The sequence below is a fragment of the Phyllostomus discolor genome, chromosome 6 (genome assembly GCF_004126475.2).
Source record: "Phyllostomus discolor isolate MPI-MPIP mPhyDis1 chromosome 6, mPhyDis1.pri.v3, whole genome shotgun sequence".
NCBI lineage: Eukaryota > Metazoa > Chordata > Mammalia > Chiroptera > Phyllostomidae > Phyllostomus > Phyllostomus discolor.
Genome location: NC_040908.2, coordinates 163,919,514 through 163,941,105, shown reverse-complemented (window position 1 = coordinate 163,941,105; position 21,592 = coordinate 163,919,514). Strand labels below are relative to the sequence as shown.

At 52.6% G+C, this 21,592-nt stretch overlaps 3 protein-coding genes and 1 pseudogene across 12 annotated transcripts; 3 read left to right on the top strand and 1 right to left on the bottom strand.

Moving 5' to 3' along the window:
- The first annotated feature begins 1,985 nt into the window (after nucleotides 1-1,985).
- BSCL2 (BSCL2 lipid droplet biogenesis associated, seipin) lies at nucleotides 1,986-15,639 on the top strand. 10 transcript variants are annotated; one of them, XM_036029603.1, is made up of 13 exons: nucleotides 1,986-2,081; nucleotides 2,345-2,424; nucleotides 4,156-4,371; nucleotides 6,108-6,424; nucleotides 8,060-8,141; nucleotides 11,847-11,990; nucleotides 13,269-13,403; nucleotides 13,583-13,680; nucleotides 14,534-14,675; nucleotides 14,814-14,892; nucleotides 14,958-15,068; nucleotides 15,174-15,254; nucleotides 15,396-15,639. In XM_036029603.1, the coding sequence occupies exons 3-13, from the start codon at nucleotides 4,297-4,299 to the stop codon at nucleotides 15,536-15,538; spliced, it is 1,407 nt and encodes a 468-aa protein (XP_035885496.1). In that variant the 5' UTR covers nucleotides 1,986-2,081; nucleotides 2,345-2,424; nucleotides 4,156-4,296; the 3' UTR covers nucleotides 15,539-15,639. The 10 variants fall into 10 exon arrangements, with proteins under 10 accessions (XP_035885496.1, XP_028371954.1, XP_028371951.1 ...); XM_028516153.2 differs by having other exon boundaries at nucleotides 1,988-2,081; nucleotides 14,826-14,892; nucleotides 14,997-15,068; XM_028516150.2 differs by having other exon boundaries at nucleotides 1,993-2,081; nucleotides 2,288-2,424; nucleotides 14,826-14,892; nucleotides 14,997-15,068.
- GNG3 (G protein subunit gamma 3) lies at nucleotides 2,368-3,780 on the bottom strand. The gene is made up of 3 exons (XM_028516155.2): nucleotides 3,554-3,780; nucleotides 3,107-3,206; nucleotides 2,368-2,859 (listed from the first exon to the last, which is right to left on the bottom strand). The coding sequence occupies exons 2-3, from the start codon at nucleotides 3,203-3,205 to the stop codon at nucleotides 2,731-2,733; spliced, it is 228 nt and encodes a 75-aa protein (XP_028371956.1). The 5' UTR covers nucleotide 3,206; nucleotides 3,554-3,780; the 3' UTR covers nucleotides 2,368-2,730.
- Nucleotides 15,640-15,747: 108 nt separating the features above from the next.
- On the top strand, nucleotides 15,748-18,453 carry LRRN4CL (LRRN4 C-terminal like). Its single transcript, XM_028515080.2, has 2 exons — nucleotides 15,748-16,460; nucleotides 16,958-18,453. The coding sequence occupies exon 2, from the start codon at nucleotides 16,963-16,965 to the stop codon at nucleotides 17,677-17,679; it is 717 nt and encodes a 238-aa protein (XP_028370881.1). The 5' UTR covers nucleotides 15,748-16,460; nucleotides 16,958-16,962; the 3' UTR covers nucleotides 17,680-18,453.
- Nucleotides 18,454-19,942: 1,489 nt separating this feature from the next.
- LOC114499138 lies at nucleotides 19,943-20,682 on the top strand (annotated as a pseudogene).
- Nucleotides 20,683-21,592: the final 910 nt, after the last annotated feature.

Sequence of the window (21,592 nt, the reverse complement as noted above, 5' to 3'; positions counted from 1 at the left end):
AAAAAGTTATTCAGTGTTACATCTAATTAATCATTTTTAATATTGATAGCTCATGCCTTGTTTCTTAAGCCCCCCTTTTCCCCATCTATGGTTGCAGCAGTATGAAATTTGAGTATGCAGAAAAAATGCCCTGGCTGGTGTAACTCAGTGGATTGAGCTTGGGCCTGCGAACCAAAGAGTTTCTAGTCCGATTCCCAGTCTGGGTACATGCCTGGGTTGCAGGCCAGGTCCCCAGCTTGGGGCATGTGAGAGGCAACCACCCATTGATGTTTCTCTCCTCCCCTTTCTCCTTCCCTTCCCTTTTCTCTAAAAATCCTACAAAAGAGTTCCCGTAAGACTATCAGCTGATTTCTCAAAACAAAACTTGATTTCTCAAAACAAAACAAAACATTGAGCCTTGGCTGGTGTGGCTCAGTGGACTGAGTGTCCGCCTGCAAGCCAAAAGGTCACTGGTTTGATGCCCAGTCAGGGCACGTGCCTGGGTTGTGGGCCAGCTCTCTGGTGGGGGGGCGCATGAGAGGCAGCCAGTCAATATCTCTTGCGCCCATGTTTTTCTCCTTCTCTTTCTCCCTTCCCCTCAAATAAATAAAATCCTTTAAAGGAAATGAGCAGAGGCTTTAATTAAATACATATCTTAAGATTACATTTATTAAGCACTTCTGGCTTTTTACCAAGTCTGAGCTGACATGGAAATTTTCACTTAGGACAAACACTGTCATCTAGTAGGAACCAGAAGGAGGTTCTCCGGGTCAGCCCTGCCCTGCTTGCCATTTGAGCAGCTGTAGCACACTCCTCTGGTGTTAGGAATTTGAGGGCTAGCTGTGTGCCAGACGCTGTCAGAATGCAGGGGTTTTCACGAAGCTCCGAAAGGGAACTAGGCCAGCTCCTGAACAGACTAGGGTTAGGTTCCCACTTCAGGAAGGCAGCCTGGTTCCTTTCCCAGCTCCCTCCCGTCTTCCTGTGTGAAGGTGTGGGGAACCCCGGGGAGGGGGGGGGGATGGGCTATCTATAATACTGGTCACCCTCCTATTTCTAAAGGTATCCCCTTGCCCCCCAATCCCCACCAAAAGTATCCAGGCACAAAACATGAGCTGGCCTAGCCCCCCCCCCCCCCGTGTAAGGAGGTATCCCTGAGTTTGGGGGTCTTGACAATCCATAGGAGCAGACATCATGGGACTGTTAACCTTCTCTGCCTTGACCCTGGTCCCACCTCAGTATGTTCAGCCTTGGAAGGAAAAGGCTTCTAGAAAGGCATTCTGAGGCGTATAAGCCTGCCAGGTTTGAGTCCTGAGGCACTCGTGAGACGTGAAGTCTTAGGTCTGGCCTCTGGCCAGGCAGCATGTTGCACCACTACACCGGGTCGTAAGCACACTGGGGGCGGGGAATCTCTTCTTGAAAATGCTTCTGAAGGGGGAGGTGGGAACAGAGGGAACACCAGTTCCCCGAAAAAATCCTGGGGCTTATCCAACTCCTAGAGACAGAAGGTAACGAGGAAAGGCACCCCGAAATGAACGGCGCCAATGTTGACGGCACACTTCCGTTGACATTCCAAAGGGAGCCTGTATTCTGCAACCCAGAAACCTAGGCTGCCTCCTCGCAAGATCTACACGACCAGAGCCTGCTACGCAGTGCTTGGTGCGGTCGCCCCTCCCATGATCCTAGGCTGTAACCTCCCACCTCCCGTGTGCCTTCATCTGGATCGTGGGGACATGGTTTTCCAGACTCTGGGAGGAGGTGTAGGAATGGGTATCGAGTTGGCGAGGGCGGGGCAGCCATTTTGAGGCAGATCAGACGAGCACGGATGGGACCATATTGAGAACTCTAGCTGCCTGGGGCCGCCATTTTAAGTTTGGGGTTGGCGGAAAATCCCTGAACAGTGAGACGCAGTGACGTAGGGCTGCCATATTGGCGCTGGTCCCGTGGCGGCGGCCATCTTGGAAAAGGGCCCGCTGTGGGCGCGGCCATCTTAGAAGTAAGACCGGCCCCTTTGCAGGAACTAGAACCGAGCTCCTCCCCTCGGTGCTGGGTTCCTCTTGGCGGCGGCTACCCTCCCGAATACCTCTTTAAGTCCACCCCGTTCGGTCTGTTTTTAGTTTCACTTGCCTTCATTGTTCACTACCCTCGTGTGTGTGTATGTGTGTGTTTTCTCTGTAGCCTCTGAATGTCTAGTGTAACTTAATCCTTTTACTTGAGATGCTCTCTCGCGGCTGCTGTCCCCCCAACCCCACCGATCTCCGATCCTAGACACTGTCTAACCTGCTTTGACTGGCCCTGTTCTCTGTGGCAGCCTTTCAACTGCCGCACCCACGCCCACGTCTAATGACTGATGATCCTCTCCCCCAAGAACTGTAACACAGGAGCTGTACCTCTGAGACTATGGATGATTTTATTCTTCAAATGGCTTTGCCCTTCCAATAGCTCCAGGTGAGACTGGGAGCAAGCACCCAGCCCATCCCTCTCTCCATGTGTGAGTGGGTCACAGAAGGAAGCGGGCAGGAATCTGGCAAGAATCTGGTGGCCCTGTAGTGGGAGGGGCAAAGGGGCCCCCGGTGGGCATGGAAGTGGGGTCGACAGATAGGTGAGGGGAGGGCCTTGTGCTTCAGATAACCTCACAGGTTTGGGCAAGGGCCAGGAAGAGTATGCAAGGGACCCTCAAGGGCTGATGACAGTTACTGACCTAAGGAAGGGCTCAGGAGAGGATAAGGTGAGTTGTGAGAGGGACCTGGCAGCTCAGAGGAGGGCACAGAAGAACTTCTTCTCCCGGAAGGGGTTCTCCGAAGTGGGCACAGGGGTGATGAGGGGATCCTCACAGGCGTGGGCATCACAGTAAGTCATCAGGTCTGCTGCTGCCTTGGACACCTGGGGCACAGCCAGGAGGGAATTGTTAGCCAACCAGAGCCCCTGGGAGGGACTGCAGTTTCCCTTCCCTTAAGACAGTCTTCCAGTCCCTCATCCCCCACAGAGGCCTGGGGACACCTTCTTACAGAGCCTGGGACTCCTTCCCTGATCTCAGAAGTCAAGGGGGGTGGGGAAGCATCTTTTATTCTGAGGTTTGGGAACATACAGCACAGCGCGGCCAACTAATGGGACTCAGGGTCCCACCCACCTTTATCCTGCACAAGCTGGCCTCAATCTTAAGCTGTTCCACCATCTTGCGGGCTTGCCCAATACTCATAGTGCTGTTCACAGGCGTCTCCCCTTTCATCCTGGAGAAAAGAGAGGGACAGCTCAGAGCAATCTCAACCACAGGCCCCCTCCATGCACACTCGTCCTGCCTTTATAAGGCTGGGGCCATGTGCCCCGATATTTTGTTTTCTTATTCCCATCCTCCAGTGGACTTTCCCATCCCGGTCTTCCTCAGCTGAGGAAATGAGCCCAGGCCACAGATCATTAGACATACCAGTGATTTAAGGCTTTTCAGCTGTCAAGCCATGTGTTCCCAGTTCTTTTGAAAGCCTCACCCAGAAGGAGCCCCGCCCTGATGGGGAGGGTACATAATCCCCACCTGCCCCCTTGAGCCCCAACGGGGAAAAGCAAGATGTTTCTGACTCACCTGAGGCCACAGGCAGCCGAAGCCCTGGGGAGTAGAATCAGTGGGATACACGAAAACCTCCTGCCTGAGATGGGTGCCCCACCTTGCAGGGAGTCGCAGCTGAAAGTGCCTGATGCAGCAGCAGAAGCTGCTAATACAGAGAAGGCCACTGGGTGGGTCCAGTCAGTGGTCTGCCGAGGGCTGGTCCCAGTTTCTGCAGCTCAAGCACTGCCCAGACAGCTGGTACCTGCAGATGAAGGATGCTAGAAGGAGCTGTTCAGATCCTGGAGCATACCAACTGCCTGGCCAGTGGGGGAGCCTGGCTGCTGCCTGCAGCCCCTGTGCACACTCCCACTGTTGCTGTCTCGATACCTGCCCCTCCCCCATTGTACATGTTCTGAGTCGCCTAGAGCCCTCCCCAGAGGAGCTGAAGCACAGGCAGACTTCCCCCTCAAATGGGGTGGTCTGGACCTGTGACAGCCCCTGCAGTGGAGTCTGTACTGGCTGTGGGGTACCCTGCTCATTTGAAAATCTGACATCAGCTGGGCAGTGGCCCCCATCATCCCCCTCCTGCCTCTACTCTGACACAGCAGTTATCACATGAATCTTCGTTTCTCTCCCAGGGACCCTCCGTTCCCCATACCCAGGAAAATGTGATGAGCTACAGGTATCAGCTTCTGGATCTCCACTTCGTGTTCTAGCTACAAGTGATTCGAGCGCAAGATCCAGGGGCAGCGAGGTACGTCAGGAAAATATCTAAAGAAATGGCAGACCAAAGAGAAGAATCTGGGGGGAAAGAGGTGCTCAGAGACCAGATCAAAGAATCGGACAAAGAAGAGGTAGGGTGCATTGTGGGGAGAGTCCGTGGATGTTTCTGGAAATAGATGGGCTTTTGGGGTGGGGGGGCGTGGGAGCACTGGTCTAAGAGCATCGTTGTGCTTGTTGCTTTGGGCGTGTAAAGATGCCCACCACACTGACCTTACCCTCTGACAGCTCTTTAAATAATTTTAAATATGTTTTTTTAATTATTGATTTTAAAGAGAATGGGGGGGAGCATTGTTGTGAGATGGGAACAGAGAGAGGAGAGAAGCATGGATGTAAAACATCAGTCAGTTGCCTCCATATGAGCCCCCCACCGGGAATGGAACCCACAACCTTTTTAGTGAACGGGAAGATGCTCCAGCCAACTGAGCCAGTTGGCCAGAGGCACTCGGAGCGCTCATACTTGGGGTGAATACAGACATACAAAAATAAAAGGCACAGCCTTCTAAGACCTTGTCTAGATAATGGGCTGTGCGGACTCTGAAGGGGAGTCTAGTTAGGGTCGGAGGAAGTCGATCACGCATCGCTAAAGCTAGAGGAAAAAGAACACCAGGCTGAAATGCTTGTGAATACGGCACAGCCGGAGCGTCGGAGCAACGCGCAGGATGCACAGGTGCCTGCAGACCGCAGTGCTCTCTGGGCGAATACTGTCTGTCTTGGATGCCTACAGGCCCAAAGAGCTGTGGGCGAAAAGGTCAGCGCCAGCTGGGTGCCCTTCTCTCTTTCCCTTTTTGGGGGTTAAAGGGCAGGTGGTGCAGGTGTGGGCGGCCGTGATTGCGGCCTCGAGAGGCAGACCGAGGTGGGTGCTGCTGACTCATAGCATGCCCCGGGAATGTCTTGGGTCTTGGAGGGAGGTGCCCGTCTCCTTTGGTCATGGTAACAGGAGGATGGACGGACAGGGACCGCGGAGGAGGAGAGCGAGGAGTGCGCGGAGGTGGGAGCTCCGCAGTCTGAACAGCCGGGCCCCTGGGCCTAGCTCCGCCCACTATCGGACCCCTCCCCTGGACTAGGCCCCGCCCCGGGGCTACATTGGCTGTCTGTGGAAGGGGGTGGGGCGTGCCCGGGAGGCGGAAGTCCCTCTCGCCGTTGCCCCAGGCAGCGCGAGATGCTGGTAAGTGCAGAGCCCTGGCAGCTGGCGAATTGGCTTTTTCTACAGCGGAGTAATTAAGCGGGGGGCTCCAGGGGCCGCGTCCACCCGCGAGCCGTAGGGGGTTGGTGGGGAGCAGCCGTAGTCTGCAGAACGCCCTGCTTGTGGTGAGGCGCAGGCGGGTCAGGGAGCGAGTGCGGCTCCAGAACGAGAGGAGAAACTTGGGAGGCAGCTGTGACTGTGCTTCCGCTGCTTGCTTTGAGTCTGGCTGTGCAACTTTAGGCACAAGTCACTTCACGCTTTCTCTCAGTGCAATACTTCGCAGTGTGGATTCAGTGTCACCGTGTATGTGAAAGCTCCTTAAGAATTTTAAGGCGCTCGTTCTCTGTATGTTTTGTGTTGCTGTGATTGAGTAGCAAGGCAGCCTGTCCCACAATCAGGTGGCAAGAGGACCAGTTCAACTGAGGAGCTCTGGCACTGGGGGTGAACAGAGCACAGTGGAGGAAAGGGAAGGGATAATTGGCTGAGAAACACAGTCATATGGAGAAAGGCATATGAAACAAAGGCTCTGCTGTCTCTGGTTCCTCAAAGTCAGCCCAGTAACCTTCTGTTTTGTCCCCACCAACCCCCAGAAAAAAGCTACTCTTTCCTCCTATCTTTTTCCAGGAACCACCATCTGCCTCATCTCATGGCCAGGGATGGCGCCCAGGTGGCAAAACAGCTAGGAACTCGAAGCCTGAACCTGGGGCCAGACCCACCACACCTGCTGCCGTGGTCAATGACCCGCCAGTACCTGCCTTGCTGTGGGTCCAGGAGGTGGGCCATGTCTTGGCGGGACGTGCCCGCAAGCTGCTGCTGCAGTTTGGGGTGCTCTTCTGTACCATCCTCCTGCTGCTCTGGGTGTCCGTTTTCCTCTATGGCTCCTTCTACTACTCCTACATGCCGACAGTCAGCCACCTCAGCCCCGTGCATTTCTACTACAGGTGAGAGGGGCCCTCCGTCTTAGTAGAGGAGTCTGTGGGAGAATTGCTGCAAGGCCCCTTGGGGCTTATTCAGTTCAACCCCCTCATTTACAGAGGAGGAAGCTTGGGCCTGGTGTGCTTTTGTAACTTCTTACCTTTCACAGCCCCAGGTTAAAAAGCAGGTTTTGGGGAGGGGGTGGGCTGGGATGGGAGTAAAAGGCAAAAAACTGTACTTGAACAACAATTTAAATAAAATAAAATAAAAAGCAGGTTTCAGGTGATAGGTGTCTATGATCCTATTTCTACTTCTGGTTAAAAGAATTTTTTAAAAAAAAATTTAATTGCAGAGTTTTTTTTTTAAGATTTTATTTATTTATTTATTTTTAGAGAGGGAAGGGAGGGGGAGAGAGAGAGAGAGAGAAACATCAATGTGCGGTTGCTGGGGGGTCATGGCCTGCAACCCAGGCATGTGCCCTGACTGGGAATCGAACCTGCCACACTTTGGTTCGCAGCCCATGCTCAATCCACCGAGCTATGCCAGCCAGGGCCCAGAGTTCTTTTTTTTAAAGACTTTATTTATTTTAGAGAGAAGGGAAGGGAGAGAAAAAGAGGGAGAGAAACATCAATGTGTGGTTGCCTCTCACATGCTCCCTATTAGGGACCTGGCCTGCAACCCAGGCATGTGCTCTGACTGGGAATTGAACCGGTGACCCTTTGTTTCTCAGGCTGGCACTCAGTCCACTGAGCCACACCAGCCAGGGCTAAAAGAATTTTTTTTTAATTCCCCTTCTAGGCATCCTAAGTGTCAGTTCTATTGAGGTTGGATCAGACCTCTCTCGGGGCCACAGCAGACTAATGAAACTAACTTGGCTTTTGCTAGAGGAGCTGTCAGGAAAGCAGCACTTTGCCTTTGACGTTACTTCCATTCCCCATAGTCTACTGCACAGCAGAGATTATGGAAACACGAGGTGCAGGGTATGTGAACTCCCCGAGTTTACTGGCCTTGCCACATCCTCTCCCTGTGTCTTAACAGTGGCTATAGGACCAATGAAGAGATGCCAATAAGGGCATTATCAGTGGTCCAGAATATTTTTTCCCTGTTTCGAGTCCCCCGTCATGAGCTGTAATTTCTAAAGCAGAGCTGCTTAAACTTTTCTCACAGAAGCTACAGCTCTTCCTGCCATAAAAGTATAGCTCCATGCCCGTGCATATCCTGCTACAAGTTTGCCTATAACTTGAGGGGGTTCCTGAGCCTCTTAAAGACCACCCATGGATCCCTCTGGAGGAGTCGTTTCCAGCTAGGCCCCAGACCAGACCTAATGAATCAGAATCTGGAGGTGGGACCCAGGAATCTGCATTTGTATGAAGTTCCCCAAGTGAGAACCACTTAAGTCTGAAACTTACCAACTCAGTGTCTATAGATTCCCGTTTAAGAATGCCTGCTCTGTGAGAGGAGACACACTGAAGTAGCCAGGAGAGAGTGAAAGAATCGGTTGAATCTGCTGGCTGCATCTGTGCTCCCTGTCTGTAACAGAGGAGGGTACCTGTCCTGGGGAAAGGGATGGGGGACAGGAAGAAGTGCTAGGGGGCAAGGTGGGGCACGGACAGGTGCGACAGACTCCATAACTTAGCAGCGTTATCCTCCTCCTCACTTAGGACTGACTGTGACCCCTCCGCCTCCTTACTCTGCTCCTTCCCCATTGCCAACGTGTCCCTTGCTAAGGGCGGACGTGATCGGGTGAGTATGGGAGCTGAACAGAGGTCGCATTAGCACTTTGATGACTTGGAATCAAAAGGAAAACTTGAGAAAGACCTGGAGAGCAGGATTGAGTAACAGAGACTAAGGAGGGGAGGCTCTCGGGAAAAGGGGAGTTGTGAACCAGTGCCACCTGAACGAATTCGACAAAAACAAAAACAAAACAACCCAGAAAGAAAGAAACAAAGAAAGGGAATCTAAAGAAAAAATTAGAGTCTAAATAAATTGTATGGATTGTTCTTTCCTGCCAGTGTTAGCAATGTTCTCCTTCTCAAATTGTTTCAGCCAGTCCGTATCGACGGCATGAGGTGTGTTTTAGACCTGAATGAACCTAAATTAACAAACCAGCTATTCCACCGGACTAGGATGGAATCTACCCAAGAGTTTTGAAAGCTTGGATATAAAGTTATGAAACTTGTGACAAATGTTTGTAACCTACCATTCCAAAGGGTACTGTGTCACAGGACGAGCCAGATGCCAGTGTGACTTCAACAGACCTGGAAACCCCAACAAACGGGGAATAGGAACTCATCCTTCTTTATTAGACTGAGAGAGGGTGCAGTCCCCGGATACCTCAGAAGGCCTGTGGAGGACTGGAGGGGCGACATCATGTCTGATCGTCAGAGTTTTCTGAGTTGTCATCAGTGGTCAGACTTACTTGAAGAGTTTCAAAATCATCTGAAAATTATTTTTGCAAACATGATACTTGGGACCACACTGACTCAAAGACAGAAAACACAGGATACAAAGAAACAGTCACTCTGACGGGGGGAGTGTAAGCTGCAGAGTTTGGGGTTCCCTAGGGTGGGGGTGCAGACCGGCCTCATTTGGCAACACAGATAACCTGAGAAACTGTGTCTCCTGGGACGTCTGTCATCTGCCAGGTAGCAGTTCATTATCAAAAACATACTTGCTGGGTCCCACAAGTGGGCCCCAAGCGGAAGAGTTCCAAGTAGCGCAGCGGCGGCACGCTGGGCACGGCGAGGCAGAGGTTTATCACTGTCGTGCTGCTACTCCGGCCGGGAACTCGGAGGTTCTGGTAGAATGTCCTGTGAGGACATTGATTCAGAGTGCTCGGTGGCAGCGTTAATACTGATCACAGACGGAATATGCAGAGCGGAACAGAAATGAAGCCGCAGCGCATCCATGCCCGGCCGAGTGCGTGCGGTTGTGTGGCTGCCCTTGGCGCGCACCACAGCGGGCTTCAGGGAGCCTCCGGCAGTTGGGCATGAGGCTGCTGGGTAAAGAAGGAAGGGGAAGTTGAAGGGCGAGGGGCGAGATCCAGCCCAAGTCCCTGGTAGCTGAAGCAGGTCGATCATTTTCTTCGTCTACAGTGGGCAGTTTTGAACGGACGGGTGGACGGACAGCTGAAGTAACGCGTCTGCTGTGCGTAACGAAATGCCTCACTAAACATAGGAGACGCGATCCTGCTTTCAGGGAGCTCAAAGGATTGATCGACTTCTGAATGTTGTATGAAGTAGCGAGGTGTAAGATGCAGATTCTGCACTTCAGAAGAGTTTGTGAAGAATTGGAGAGATCAGTGTGAGACTGTGGAGATGGCGAGGCTCACAGTGGACCGTCAGAGAAGAGGGAGTACTGTGTGGGAGTGGGAGAGAAGGGGAGACCCTGCTCACTGGGCAGGCATGCAGGAACAAGGGCGTGGAGTCCTTCGCAAGGTTCTGATACTAGACTCCACGGGTCTCTCTCGAGATGACATTCATTTAGACAGAATTGCTAGTTGTATATATGTATATATATATAAAAATATTCTCACACACATGTATCTTTATTGAGATAAAATTCACATTACATACAATCCACTCATTTAAAGCATGCATTCACATAGCTGGGCAGACGTCACCACGGTCTGTTCTGGAGCTCTCCCCGCCCCAAGGAGAAACCCGTACCGTGAGCAAGCAGTCAGTCGCTCCCACTTCCCTCCAAATCCGCCTGGAGGACTGTGGGGTTGGCCAAAAAGTTCGCTTAGTTTTTTCCGCATGGTGGCTCTAGTACTGCTTAGTTGTCTTTAACTTCAGTCAAAACAATCTTGTTAGATTGTATTATTGTATTACAATAGTTGTCGTTTGTCATATCCGTGTGCGTTTTTCAAGAAACATCAAAATTGGCGAATTTTGGTGCAGCCATTTGAATATTGAAGATGGAAGAAAATACACAACATTTTGAGCTTAGTATGCTTTATTATTTCAAGAAAGGTAAAAAACTCAACTGAAATGCAAAAACATGATCTGTGCAGTGTGTGGAGAAGGTGCTGTGACTGACTGAACGTGTCAGAAGTGGTTTGCAAAGTTCCTTGGTACGACTGACATTGTGGCCAAATAACTGTCTGCTGTGGGGCCGTCTTATGCACTGGAAGATAGCAGCACCCCTGGTCTCCGCCCACTACAAGCCAATAGCAGGAGACAGCTGACACACTAAAAATATTCAAATCAATAAAGTTACTGGTGAAAATGAAAAATGTGTCTTTAATTTTACAGAAAAAAACTAAACCAGACTTTTTGGCCAACCCAGTATTTTAATGCTGCAAAGAATTCAGTGAAGCAACTGCTTTAGACTCATCTGACCTAGACAGGGGGTTAGGAATGTCGTGGAACCCATTCTTCAACAGATAATTCAGACTGAAAATAAGAATCCATATAAAGACTGGGATCAGCACATTCCGCCTTTTACCCTAGTGACAAAATTCTCAGAGGACCCTCATAGCCATGTGCAGGTTTTAGAGCTGGTTCTCTGTGGGCTGGGGCAATGCTTTTCAATGTTAAAAAAAACCTATTCTCTCTTTGGTTAAAGACAAACATATGAGTGATCCCTGGACATGGACAATGGTGTGGGGATTGACTATGGGCGGGGAGGCAGGGGTGGCTGGGCGGAGGAGGGCAAAAGGGGAAAAATTGGGACAACTGTAATAGAATAAACAAGAATATTTTTAAAAACCTGTCGCAATAGCAAAAAAAAAAAAAGTTTTACCACCGCTCCTGGGATTCTTATATGCCACCCCAAGGGGGTCGTGACATAGGAAACAGTTGATACAGGGTCAGAGGAGCATAGGAATGAATGGTCAGGAGAAGCCAGGGTGTGCTGGTGGCCAGTCGGTGACATTCTAAGACTAATCCCAGGGAAGCAGTCTCCCCACTGGGAGTCTCAGGGTTCTACCAGCAGGACCAAGACAAGGGACCCACAGTGACCAAAAGTGGGCCTGGAGCACCAGGGATGGTGCCCGAGCTGGCTAGGGAGGTGGTGCGCACTCCGGCACTGGGTTAATTAATAATGTAAGTGCCGGCAGGCCGGGCCGGCGGGGTGGCCTCCCGGGGACGGGCCTGAGTCACAGATGGCCCAGTTGGCAGCAGGACGGTTCACTTTTGGAAAAGAAACCCGACACACCCTTAGAATAGAGCAGCTCGAGTCTGCCTCGGATCTCAGAATCTCCGAAGTGGGAAGGATCCAGCCACCAGAAGGGGGCAGCACCTTCTTGGGATGAGAGGTGGAGAGGCCTGTTGAGGCCAACCCAGGGGGTTGTGGCCAAGTATTTGGAGGGTTGCGGGGGAGGTGGAAGAGGGACAGTATAATTTTAAAAAAATACGTGTTTTTGCTGTCAGGCCCCTTCAGACAAGTAAAAAAAAATAAGGTAAAATAAAAGCAGTTTTGATGAGATGTGGCTGCCTCGGGCAGGTGCTGATGTATGGACAGCCGTACCGCGTCACCTTGGAGCTCGAGCTGCCAGAGTCCCCCGTGAATCAAGGCTTGGGCATGTTCTTGGTCACCATTTCGTGCTACACCCGAGGCGGACGCATCATCTCCACTTCCTCCCGCTCCGTAAGTGTGCAAGGCCCGTGGGGGAGGACGTGCAGAACGGCGGCGACGGGAGCTAGGCCGCTGGGGTGGGCCCTCAGGGAGGAAACACCCCCGCCGTGAGGTCACAGACACATCAGCACAAGGGAGAGGAGTCGGGTTAGCGAGTGAGGCAAGCACCCCCCAGAGAGCTGGTGGCATCATCCAGCCGCGGGGTAGAGTCTGCAGTGGAACTGCTCTGACGATGGGCTCCTTGGGAGCCGGACAAACCTGGGCTCACACCCTGACGCAGAAACACGCAGGCTGAGGGACAGCTGACCTAACCCTACCGGAGTTAAAGTGTTACAAGCGGCATAATAGTAACTCCGCATAGCAAGACTAGTCCGGGTTCAGTGAAGGAATGTAAAGTGCTTATTAGCACATAGTGAGTGTTCAGTCATTGTTAAGGCTCCATTCTTTTTTTTTTTTAAGATTTTATTTATTTCTAGAGAGGGAAGGGAGGGAGGGAGAGAGAGAAAAACATCAATGTGCAGTTGCTGGGGGCCGTGGCCTGCAACCCAGGCATGTGCCCTGACTGGGAATCGAACCTGTGATGCTTTGGTTCGCAGCCCGCACTCAATCCACTGAGCTACACTAACCAGGAAGGCTTCTTTCTTTCTTTCTTTCTTTCTTTCTTTCTTTCTTTCTTTCTCTTTCTTTCTTTCTTTCTTTCTAGAGAGGGAAGGGAGGAAGTGAGGGAGGGAGGGAGAGAGAGAGAGAGAGAGAAACATCAATGTGCAGTTGCTAGGGGTGCAACCCAGGCATGTACCCTGGCTGGGAATCGAACCTGGGACACTTTGGTTCCCAGCCCTCGCTCAATCCACTGAGCTACGCCAGCCAGGGGAAGGCTCCATTCTTAATTGTCAGCAGAACCATATCATGAAGCAAATCCCCGAATGTCCATGCAGGGAACAAAGCTTCAGGTGGTACCCTGGGCCTTGATCTGTTCCGGATTTTAGAACTCTCTGGGAGAAAGGCAGATCCGAGACAGTGTTAGGCTTAACCTGGGAAGGTTTCTAGGAAGAGGGGCCTGCCTTGTTCTGGGACAGAAACATGTGGTTGGGAAGGGCAGTGCTGTCCCTCAAGCATTTGGAACGACTGGGCTGAGACTTGGACGGGGCGTGGCAGAAGGTGTGAGTGAGGGAGCTGTGGACCCGAGGAAGAAGCACCCTTCACAGACTGCTCCGGGGCGACCACGGGCTGGGTCGGCCCGTGAGAACCTGGGGGTGCCTGACCGCGGTGTCTCCCTCCCGGCCCTGGCAGGTGATGCTGCACTACCGCTCAGACCTGCTCCAGATGCTCGACACGCTGGTCTTCTCGAGCCTGCTGCTGTTCGGGTTTGCAGAGCAGAAGCAGCTCCTGGAGGTGGAGCTGTACCCAGAATACAGAGAAAACTCGGTAAGTGGGTGAAGGGAGACGAGGACACGGCCTTCCCCACAAGCCCAGAGTTCTCCCTGAGGAGCCTCTGGGCACAGTGAGGGGGGGCAGCGACAGAGACCCCGGAAGCGGGCCTCACGTTGACAGCAGCAGGGTCGCGGCCTGATGCGGCTGCCACCCCCCTGCCCCCAACCCTGCAGTATGTGCCCACCACTGGAGCGATCATCGAAGTACACAGCAAGCGCATCCAGCTGTACGGAGCCTACCTCCGCATCCACGCCCACTTCTCTGGGCTCAGGTGAGGAACCACCAAAGCACACCTCGGGGGCTCACCCGGGGCTGCCCTTAAGCAAAGGGGGTCCTAAGCAAAGGTAACAGGTTTTACATGGGCCACAGGGTCTCAACCCAGGCTGCACAAATCAATTTCCTGGGGAACCAACCCTCCCTCCTTCCCTTCCTCCCTTCCTCCTTCCCTTCCTCCCTCCCTCCCTCCCTCCCTTCCTTCCTTCCTTTTGCAGCACTGATTTCTAACATTTCGAGTATACAACATTGTAATTCACCACTGTCCGTGCTACAGCATCCTCACCGCCCAGCCCTTTCCACCCGTCACCATACCACCGAGCCCCTTGACCCATCTTGTCCTCCCTCCGGCCCCCTTCCCCTCTGGTAACCACCCGTCTTTTGTCTGCCTCCGGGAGTTTGCTTTAGTTTTGTTTGTTCGTTTATTCCCTGGGGAACTTTTTTAAAACACTGATGCCTGGGCCGCAGCACCGGACCAACCGAACCGGAATCTGTTGGGCTGACCTCTGGCCATCAGACATTTTTTTTTCATTCTCACTCAAGGGTGTGCTCACTGGTGTTTAGAGAGAGAAGGGGAGAGAAGTGTCAGTTGATTGCCTCTCACGTGCCCCCTGACCGGGGACTGAACCTGCAACCCAGGCATGTGCCCTGACAGGGAACGCAGCCCGCAACCGTCTGGTGTGTGGGGCGACGCTCCAACCACCTGAGCCGCAGCGGCCAGGGCACCGTGAGCCTTTCCGAAGGCCCCCCAGGGAGTGCTGGTGTGCAGCCAGAGTTGAGGGCCGCCGTCTCCGGAGAAGGCTGGTTGGTGCCTGGAACCGCTACCTTTCTGTCCCTCCCTCCTGCCTCAGGTACCTGCTGTACAACTTCCCCATGACCTGCGCCTTCATAGGTGTCGCCAGCAACTTCACCTTCCTCAGCGTCATCGTGCTCTTCAGCTACATGCAGTGGATGTGGGGAGGCATCTGGCCCCGCCACCGCCTGGCCCTGCAGGTCACTGAGGGCCCCTTTCCCCGGCCCTTTGTGATTCTTCTTTGACTGGGAGTGAGCCTGGGCTGGGGCGCACTGGGGGGCCCCGGGTGTGAGGGCCCCGATCCCTGGTGAAGGAAATCAGTCCTGGCTGCTGAGTAGTGTCCTCCACAGGTGAACATCCGGAAAAGGGACGGGCCCCGGAAGGAAGCCCAGGGAAGGACCAATGCCCGTCGGCTAGGTAACTAATGGTGGGGCTCGGGGGTTGGGTGACGGGGGCTCTTGCTCCATCCGGTGTGAGTCCAGGCACAGCCATCCTGGCCCTGTCCTGCCCTCTGTCCCAAGACCAGGAGGAGCCAAACCAGCTGCCGGACGTCACAGAGGATGGTGAGAGCCCCGAAGACCCCTCAGGGACAGGTATGGTGCTGCGGCCATCCTCCGTCCATCCCTTCCTCCTGCCTCCCCCTAGCCTGCCCCTTTAGCCTCTTGCCTGACCCCTGCCATCGCCCCCTGTGGCTGCAGAGGCCCAGCTGTCTGAGGAGGAAAAACCAGATCAGCAGCCCCAGAGCGGCGAGGAAGAGCTGGAGCCGGAGGCCAGTGATGGTGAGAGACCCCTTGCGTAGGGAGCAGGGTGGGCTGGGCGGTGGCATGAGGGTGGAGAGGAGGCTGTACCAGGTGGGGGTGAGGGGCTCCTGGTTGTCTCATTTGCCATTTGGAATGTCGTTTCTCCCTCCCCTGGCCCAGGTTCAGGCTCCTGGGAAGATGCAGCTCTGCTGACCGAGGCCAACCTGCCTGCTTCCACCCCTGCCCTGGCCCCGGAGACCCTGGGCAGCTCTGACACCTCTGGGGGCTCTCACCAGCGGCACCCCACCTGCTCCAGCTCCTGAAGAGAACAGGGCAGAGACCCACACTCCAGCCCTTTCCACTGGGCCCTCTCCCTTCCGCCTTCATCTGTGGCTTTCCCAATAAATTGTATTCTTGCCAGTGACTTCCCTGACTCTTCGCTGACTCCTTGAACTTGACTCAGGGTCATTTGAAAACCTTGTGTTCCCCAGGCACCGGCCACCCCCGATGGGCAGAGGCTGTCTTCTCTGGGGCCAGATGGGGAGGGCCTCCAAACCCCAGATTAAACACAGTTGTTTTCATTCACAAGCCTCAGGAGTACAAGGAGAGAGGACCTCTCTGGCCTCTTCCATCCACGTGACTCCTATTTCCCTCTGGGGAGGGGGATAGTGTAGGGCGGGTCTGGAGAGTTGGGCTACATCATTCAGGCCTCTGCACCCCTCCTTTTATGTCCTCCGGGAGGCAGAAGGCAGGAAATGACAGCCAGGGAAGTGTTAGGATTTTTACCAAAACAGCATTTTGTGGCCCAAGCCACATGCCGTCCACAGCTGTTTTCCTCTCTGATACCAGCCAGGTGGCCCCCCTCCCTTGTGTCCCTTTTCATCCCTTCACATGCTCTAGCTTCTGGTTTCTCAGCTCCTGGCTGCTTTCCACATTCCAGTCCCCTTGCAGAACCCAGGCATCCTGGCCTCCAGCTGAAACCGAAGCGTGTGGCTTCCCCCACGCCTGGCCCTGTGACTCAGACCCTCTGAAGGGACCAGCCCTCTTCTTGGCACTCACCAGGAGAGGGGGGCAGGGGGAGGGGGGGCGAGGTAGTGACATCACAGCTGAAGGGTATAAAAGTTTCGAGGCAAAACAGAATTGAAGTGGAAGACGCAAAACCTGACGGCGCAGCCTGTGCTCCCGGGGACCGCTGGGCCTGAAACCCACGGAGGTCTGGTGGCGAACTCCAAGGCCCCCACACTGGTGAGAGGCTGTCGGTGGGTGGCCCGGGAGGATCGGGCAGGTGGGGAACTGGCAAGGATCAGGCCTCCGGTGACAAGTGGGCTGTGAGATCCCTATTGCCCGCTTCTGTTCTCTCTGCCCTTTCTCTCTCAGATCTTTCCTCTGCGTAGCAGCTGGGAATTACTCCACCTTTCTTCCCTCGGCTGAGTAAATATTTTCCTTCTCTTCTTCCCCCAGCACTTGCTTTATTCGTTAACTATTTCTACCACTTCCTACCTTGCTGGTCACACAGCTGTCTCCCGTGCGACCACATTTTATTCTTTTTCGCCTGAAATCTAGCACATAGGCTGTTCAGAAATTGGTTGACAAATGAGTGTGTCGGTCTCATTCCCTCCTCTTTCCTGTTCTCTCAGTCCCCAGTAGTGTCCCCGGGTCCCCAGGGGTTTTGTTGAGCCACGGGGCTTGGAAAGGTGGGGGCTGAGCGGCCTTTCCTAACTCAGCATCCCCTCCCCTTCCAGACTCCATGCTGGGCGTTCCCTGCTTTCTGTGGCTCCTGGCTGTCGCCTTCTCCTTGGTTCTCAGAGCGCAGCACTTGGCCCCTCAAGACTCAGAAGAAGAGGGAGATGAGATAACGCGGTCACCTTTGCCTGCTGTCCTCTGTGACTATGACCGCTGCCGCCACCTGCAGGTCCCGTGCAAAGAGCTGCAGAGGGCGGGCCCGACCGCCTGCCTGTGCCCGGGGCTCTCCAGCCCAGCGCAGCCGCCCGCCCCACCGCGCCTGGGAGAAGTGCACGTGGTGGCAGAGGACGGCAGCGCGGTGGTGCACTGGTGTGCCCCCTCCTCCCCGGTCCACCAGTACTGGCTGCTGCTTTGGGAAGGCAGTGGGCCTCCCCAGAAGGGCCCCCTCCTCAACTCTACCTTCCGCCGAGCAGAGCTGAAGGGGCTGAAGCCCGGGGGCGCTTATGTCGTTTGCGTGGTGGCCGCTAACGCGGCGGGTGTAAGCAGCGTGCCCGGGGAGGGTGGCGAAGGCCCTGAGGGTGCGGACCTCCCTGCCTTCGGGCCGTGCGGCCGGGTGGCCGTGCCCCTCCGGCCCCGCAGCCTGGTCCACGCGGCCGTAGGCGTGGGCGCAGCGCTGGCCCTGCTGAGCTGCGGCGCCCTGGTCTGGCACTTCTGCCTGCGCCAGCGCTGCGGCTGCCCTCGCCGCGCCCGCCCCGCCACCCCGCCCGCAGCGGGGCTCTGAAGCAGCCGGGGTGCCTCTGGGCCGCGCAGAGCTCCCACCCAGGAGCTCAGCCCGAGCTCCGGGAGGAGGTGCGGGCCGCTGCTGCCCCGAGCTCCGGGCGAGAGTTCACACGAGTCCTAGGCTGTCACCTGTGCTCCTGGCTGAAGTTGGAAAGGAGTAGAGAAACAGGGTGGGCAAAGCTTTTCTCAAAGGACAAGATAGTGACCAGTTTCGGTTTTGCGGTTCCAGAGGATAGAATCGAAGACATATAGGTACTTATATGACCAGGTAGCCATTTATAAAAGTGTAAAAACCATTCTTAGCCCAGGGACCTGACAGATGATGGCCGGGCCACATTTGGCCGGTTGGCTGTAGTTAGCAACCCCCGCCGCACGCCCTAGAAGGGCTCTGCCATGGTGGGTGGCTTGGGGCGGGGGTGGGGGTTGTGGATGAGCTGCTGCAGGAGGGGAGTTTGGGGCCAGAGACCACTCCTCCTGCCTTTTGTCTAGACACTGAGATTGCGCACACCTGTGTCTGAGGCCCGTGGGAATAAACCACCAGCATGGGGTGGAGAAGAGAGGACACCCCAAGCTGCTGTCTGGGTCAAGCTTGCCAGTTAAAAAAAATGATAATAATAAAACCAAGGGATTTCCTCTTCCCCCACAATTAGTCTTTACTGTGTACCCCCTGTGGCAGTATTAGATCAGAAACAAGAGGGAAACATTTAACTTGTCACAATCCTTTTCAACTCCCTGACCACACACCTATTTTTCATAGTACACACAATTTTGATTTTTTTTAAAAAGATTTTTATTTATTTTCAGAGAGAGGATGGGAGAGAGAAAGAAGGAGAGAATCATCCATGTGTGAGAGAAACATCAGTTGGTTGCCTCTCCCACTTCCCCAACTGGAACCTAGATCCAGCCCCCAACCCAGGCGTGTGCCCTGACTGGGAATCAACCAGCGACCCCCTGGTTCACAGGCCTCTGCTCAGCCCACTCAGCCACACCAGCCAGGGCTGAATTTATTTTTTTTAAGTGAATTGGTTGCTAAAGAGTATAATCCTTACTTTTATTGGTCTTATAACTCTTTTCCAAAAGTGAGATTCAAAGTTCTTACAATATTCTTTAAACTATAAAAGTAGCACAAATTTCACATAATATTGAATCATAGAAAGTGAATGTTCTCCTCCCCAAGATGTTTGTCTTGTAGCAGAGTGGATCTCTATGTGATACAAATATTTTCTTTTTTCACATTGTTTCTTATGCAGAATTTTCCCTCTTGGTAAATCATAGCCTCCTTAATTATGTTAAAGAATGAATAACTTTCTTTTTTTTTTAAAGAAGATTTTATTTCTTTTTAGAGAGAGGGGAAGGGAGGGAGAGAAGCATCCATGTGACTTGAAGACACATCCATCTGGCTCTCACAGGCAACCCAGGCATGTGCCCTGACTGGGCATCAAACCGGCAACCTTTTGGTTGGCACTCAATCCACTGAGTCACACCAACCAGGGCAGGATGCATAACTTTCCCCAGGAGGATACTCCTTAACTGACAGTAGCTGTCACTCTGTTGGAACATTTAAGTTGACTGCAGTGTTTGCTATGAACATGCTTGTCTGTGTATCCTCACGTGTTCATGTTTCTTTGCGGTACTTGCTTGGAAGTAGGTCAAAGAGGCAGTCCTACACAAGTTAATCATTCTTTTATTATTGGACTTCTAGAATAAATTTAGAACGCAGTTGTTATATAGAATATGCTCATCACACTCCAGTGAATACTTTGTCCCTTTTTACTTTGCTTCCTGTATCTTCATCATTTATCCATTTGCAAATAATGAGGGCTAACTACCTCACTATCAAAGACATATTTACACAATACATTGTACAGCTATGTTGTGGAGTTGTGCACCTGGAACCTGTATGATTCTGTTAACCAGTGTCATCCCAATAAATTCCATTGAAAAAGACACGCTTTCCATGTGTTATCAATCTTTACAATCATTTCAACAGATGGCATGACCTTTGCACAGATGAGAAATTTGAGGTCCTAAATGGTTTGCAGCTGCACGTAGGAAGTCGAGACAGGATTTGGGCCCAAGTCTCCCAGTTTCAAGGCTGACACGCTGCACTCCACCTTGGAGAGGCAACCCAGCATAGTGGTCTTGTGAACACACACTTCATTCACTAAAGTCACTAGGGGTTGAATCCTAGCTCCACCGGGTACCAGCTTTGTGACCTTAGGTAAATTATCTCATCTTCCTGTGTCGGTTTCCTGTGACTGATCATGGTACCTGTATCATATGGGTTGTAGTGATGATTAAATATGCATTAATCATCTAAAAGTCTCTAGTGTATAGATTGCTGCGGGTGGCCTGGGGGCGGGGGGGGGGGGGTGCTTGGGTGACAGGGCCGGAAATGGTGTGCTTGGTCTTTCCTTTCCCTTCGCAGCAAGAGCCAGTTTGAGCCCTGCGCTCCGCTCTGCGGGTTCGTGGCCAACGGCTTCTTCTCTGGCCCCCTCAGCGGCCGGCCCCTCACCTCGGCTGAGAAAAGGTGGTGGGCCAGAGCAGCGCCATCGCTGCCGGCGTGTGCGGGGCCCTCTTCTCGGGTACTGCATCGACTTCGACCGCAGGACACCGAGTGACCCCAACTCCAAGAACAGGCTGCGAGAACGAAGAAAGAAACAAAAGCTTGCCAAAGAGAGAGCTGGCCTTTCCAAGTTACCTGACCTTCAAGATGCTGAAGCTGTTCGGAAGTTCTTCCTTGAAGAAATACAGCTTGGGGAAGAGATACAGGCCCGAAGTGAACATGAAAAGCGTGTAGAGCACCTGACGGTCTGCGGACAGCCACGGCAGTTCCCGCAAGCGCTGCAGCAAACTTGCCCACCGCCGGTGTCCCAGGTGCTTCTGGCTACGCTTGGAACAGTTAGGCAGGGAACTGTTAAGTGCTCAGAGCTTGGCTGAGGATGATGTGGGATGAGAAACAAATGTCAACATAATAATCGCCATTAAAAATGTTTTTAAAATCTTCAAAAAAATAAAAGCCTCTAGTGGATATATTATCAGTATCAGTGACTTATTTTTACTTTGCCTCCTAGTAAACGCCTATGTCCTGGGCTAAGTAATCAACAAGGACTACACAGCAGGAGTATAAATGCTTAATGGGGTCATTACTGGGGCTGGGGGTGAGGTGGGGATCAACAAAGCAGGCTTCCCTGAGAAAGGAAACCTACCAAGCGTTTGAAGTCTTGCTCCATGTCATCAGTTTGGCTCAAATAAAGTTATAATTTTTAAAATATATATATATATATTATTGTTTATGCTATTACAGTTGTCCCATTTCCTCCTCTTCACTCCCCTCCACCCTGCACACCCCCTCCCACCCACATTCACCCCCTTTAGTTCATGTCCATGTGTCATACTTATAAGTTCTTTAGCTTCTACATTTCCCATACTATTCTTACCCTCCCCCTGTCTATTTTCTATTTACCATCTATGCTACTTATTCTCTGTACCTTTTCCCCCTCTCTCCTCCCACTCCCCTGTTGATAACCCTCCATGTGATCTCCATTTCTGTGGTTCTGTTTCTGTTCTAGTTGTTTGCTTAGTTTCTTTTGTTTTTGTTTTAGGTGTGGTTGTTAATAATTGTGAGTTTGCTGTCACTTTACTATACATGTTTTTATCTTCTTTTTCTCAGATAAGTCTCCTTAAGATTTCATATAATAAGGGCTTGGTGATAATGAACTCCTTCAACTTGACCTTATCTGAGAAGCACTTTATCTGCCCTTCCATTCTAAATGAAAGCTTTGCTGGATAGAGCAATCTTGGATGTAGGTCCTTGCCTTTCATGACTTGAAATCCTCCTTTCCAGAGACCTTCTTTTTTAAAAAAATTTTTTATTTTATTTTAATTGTTGTTGCAGTACAATTTTCTATCTT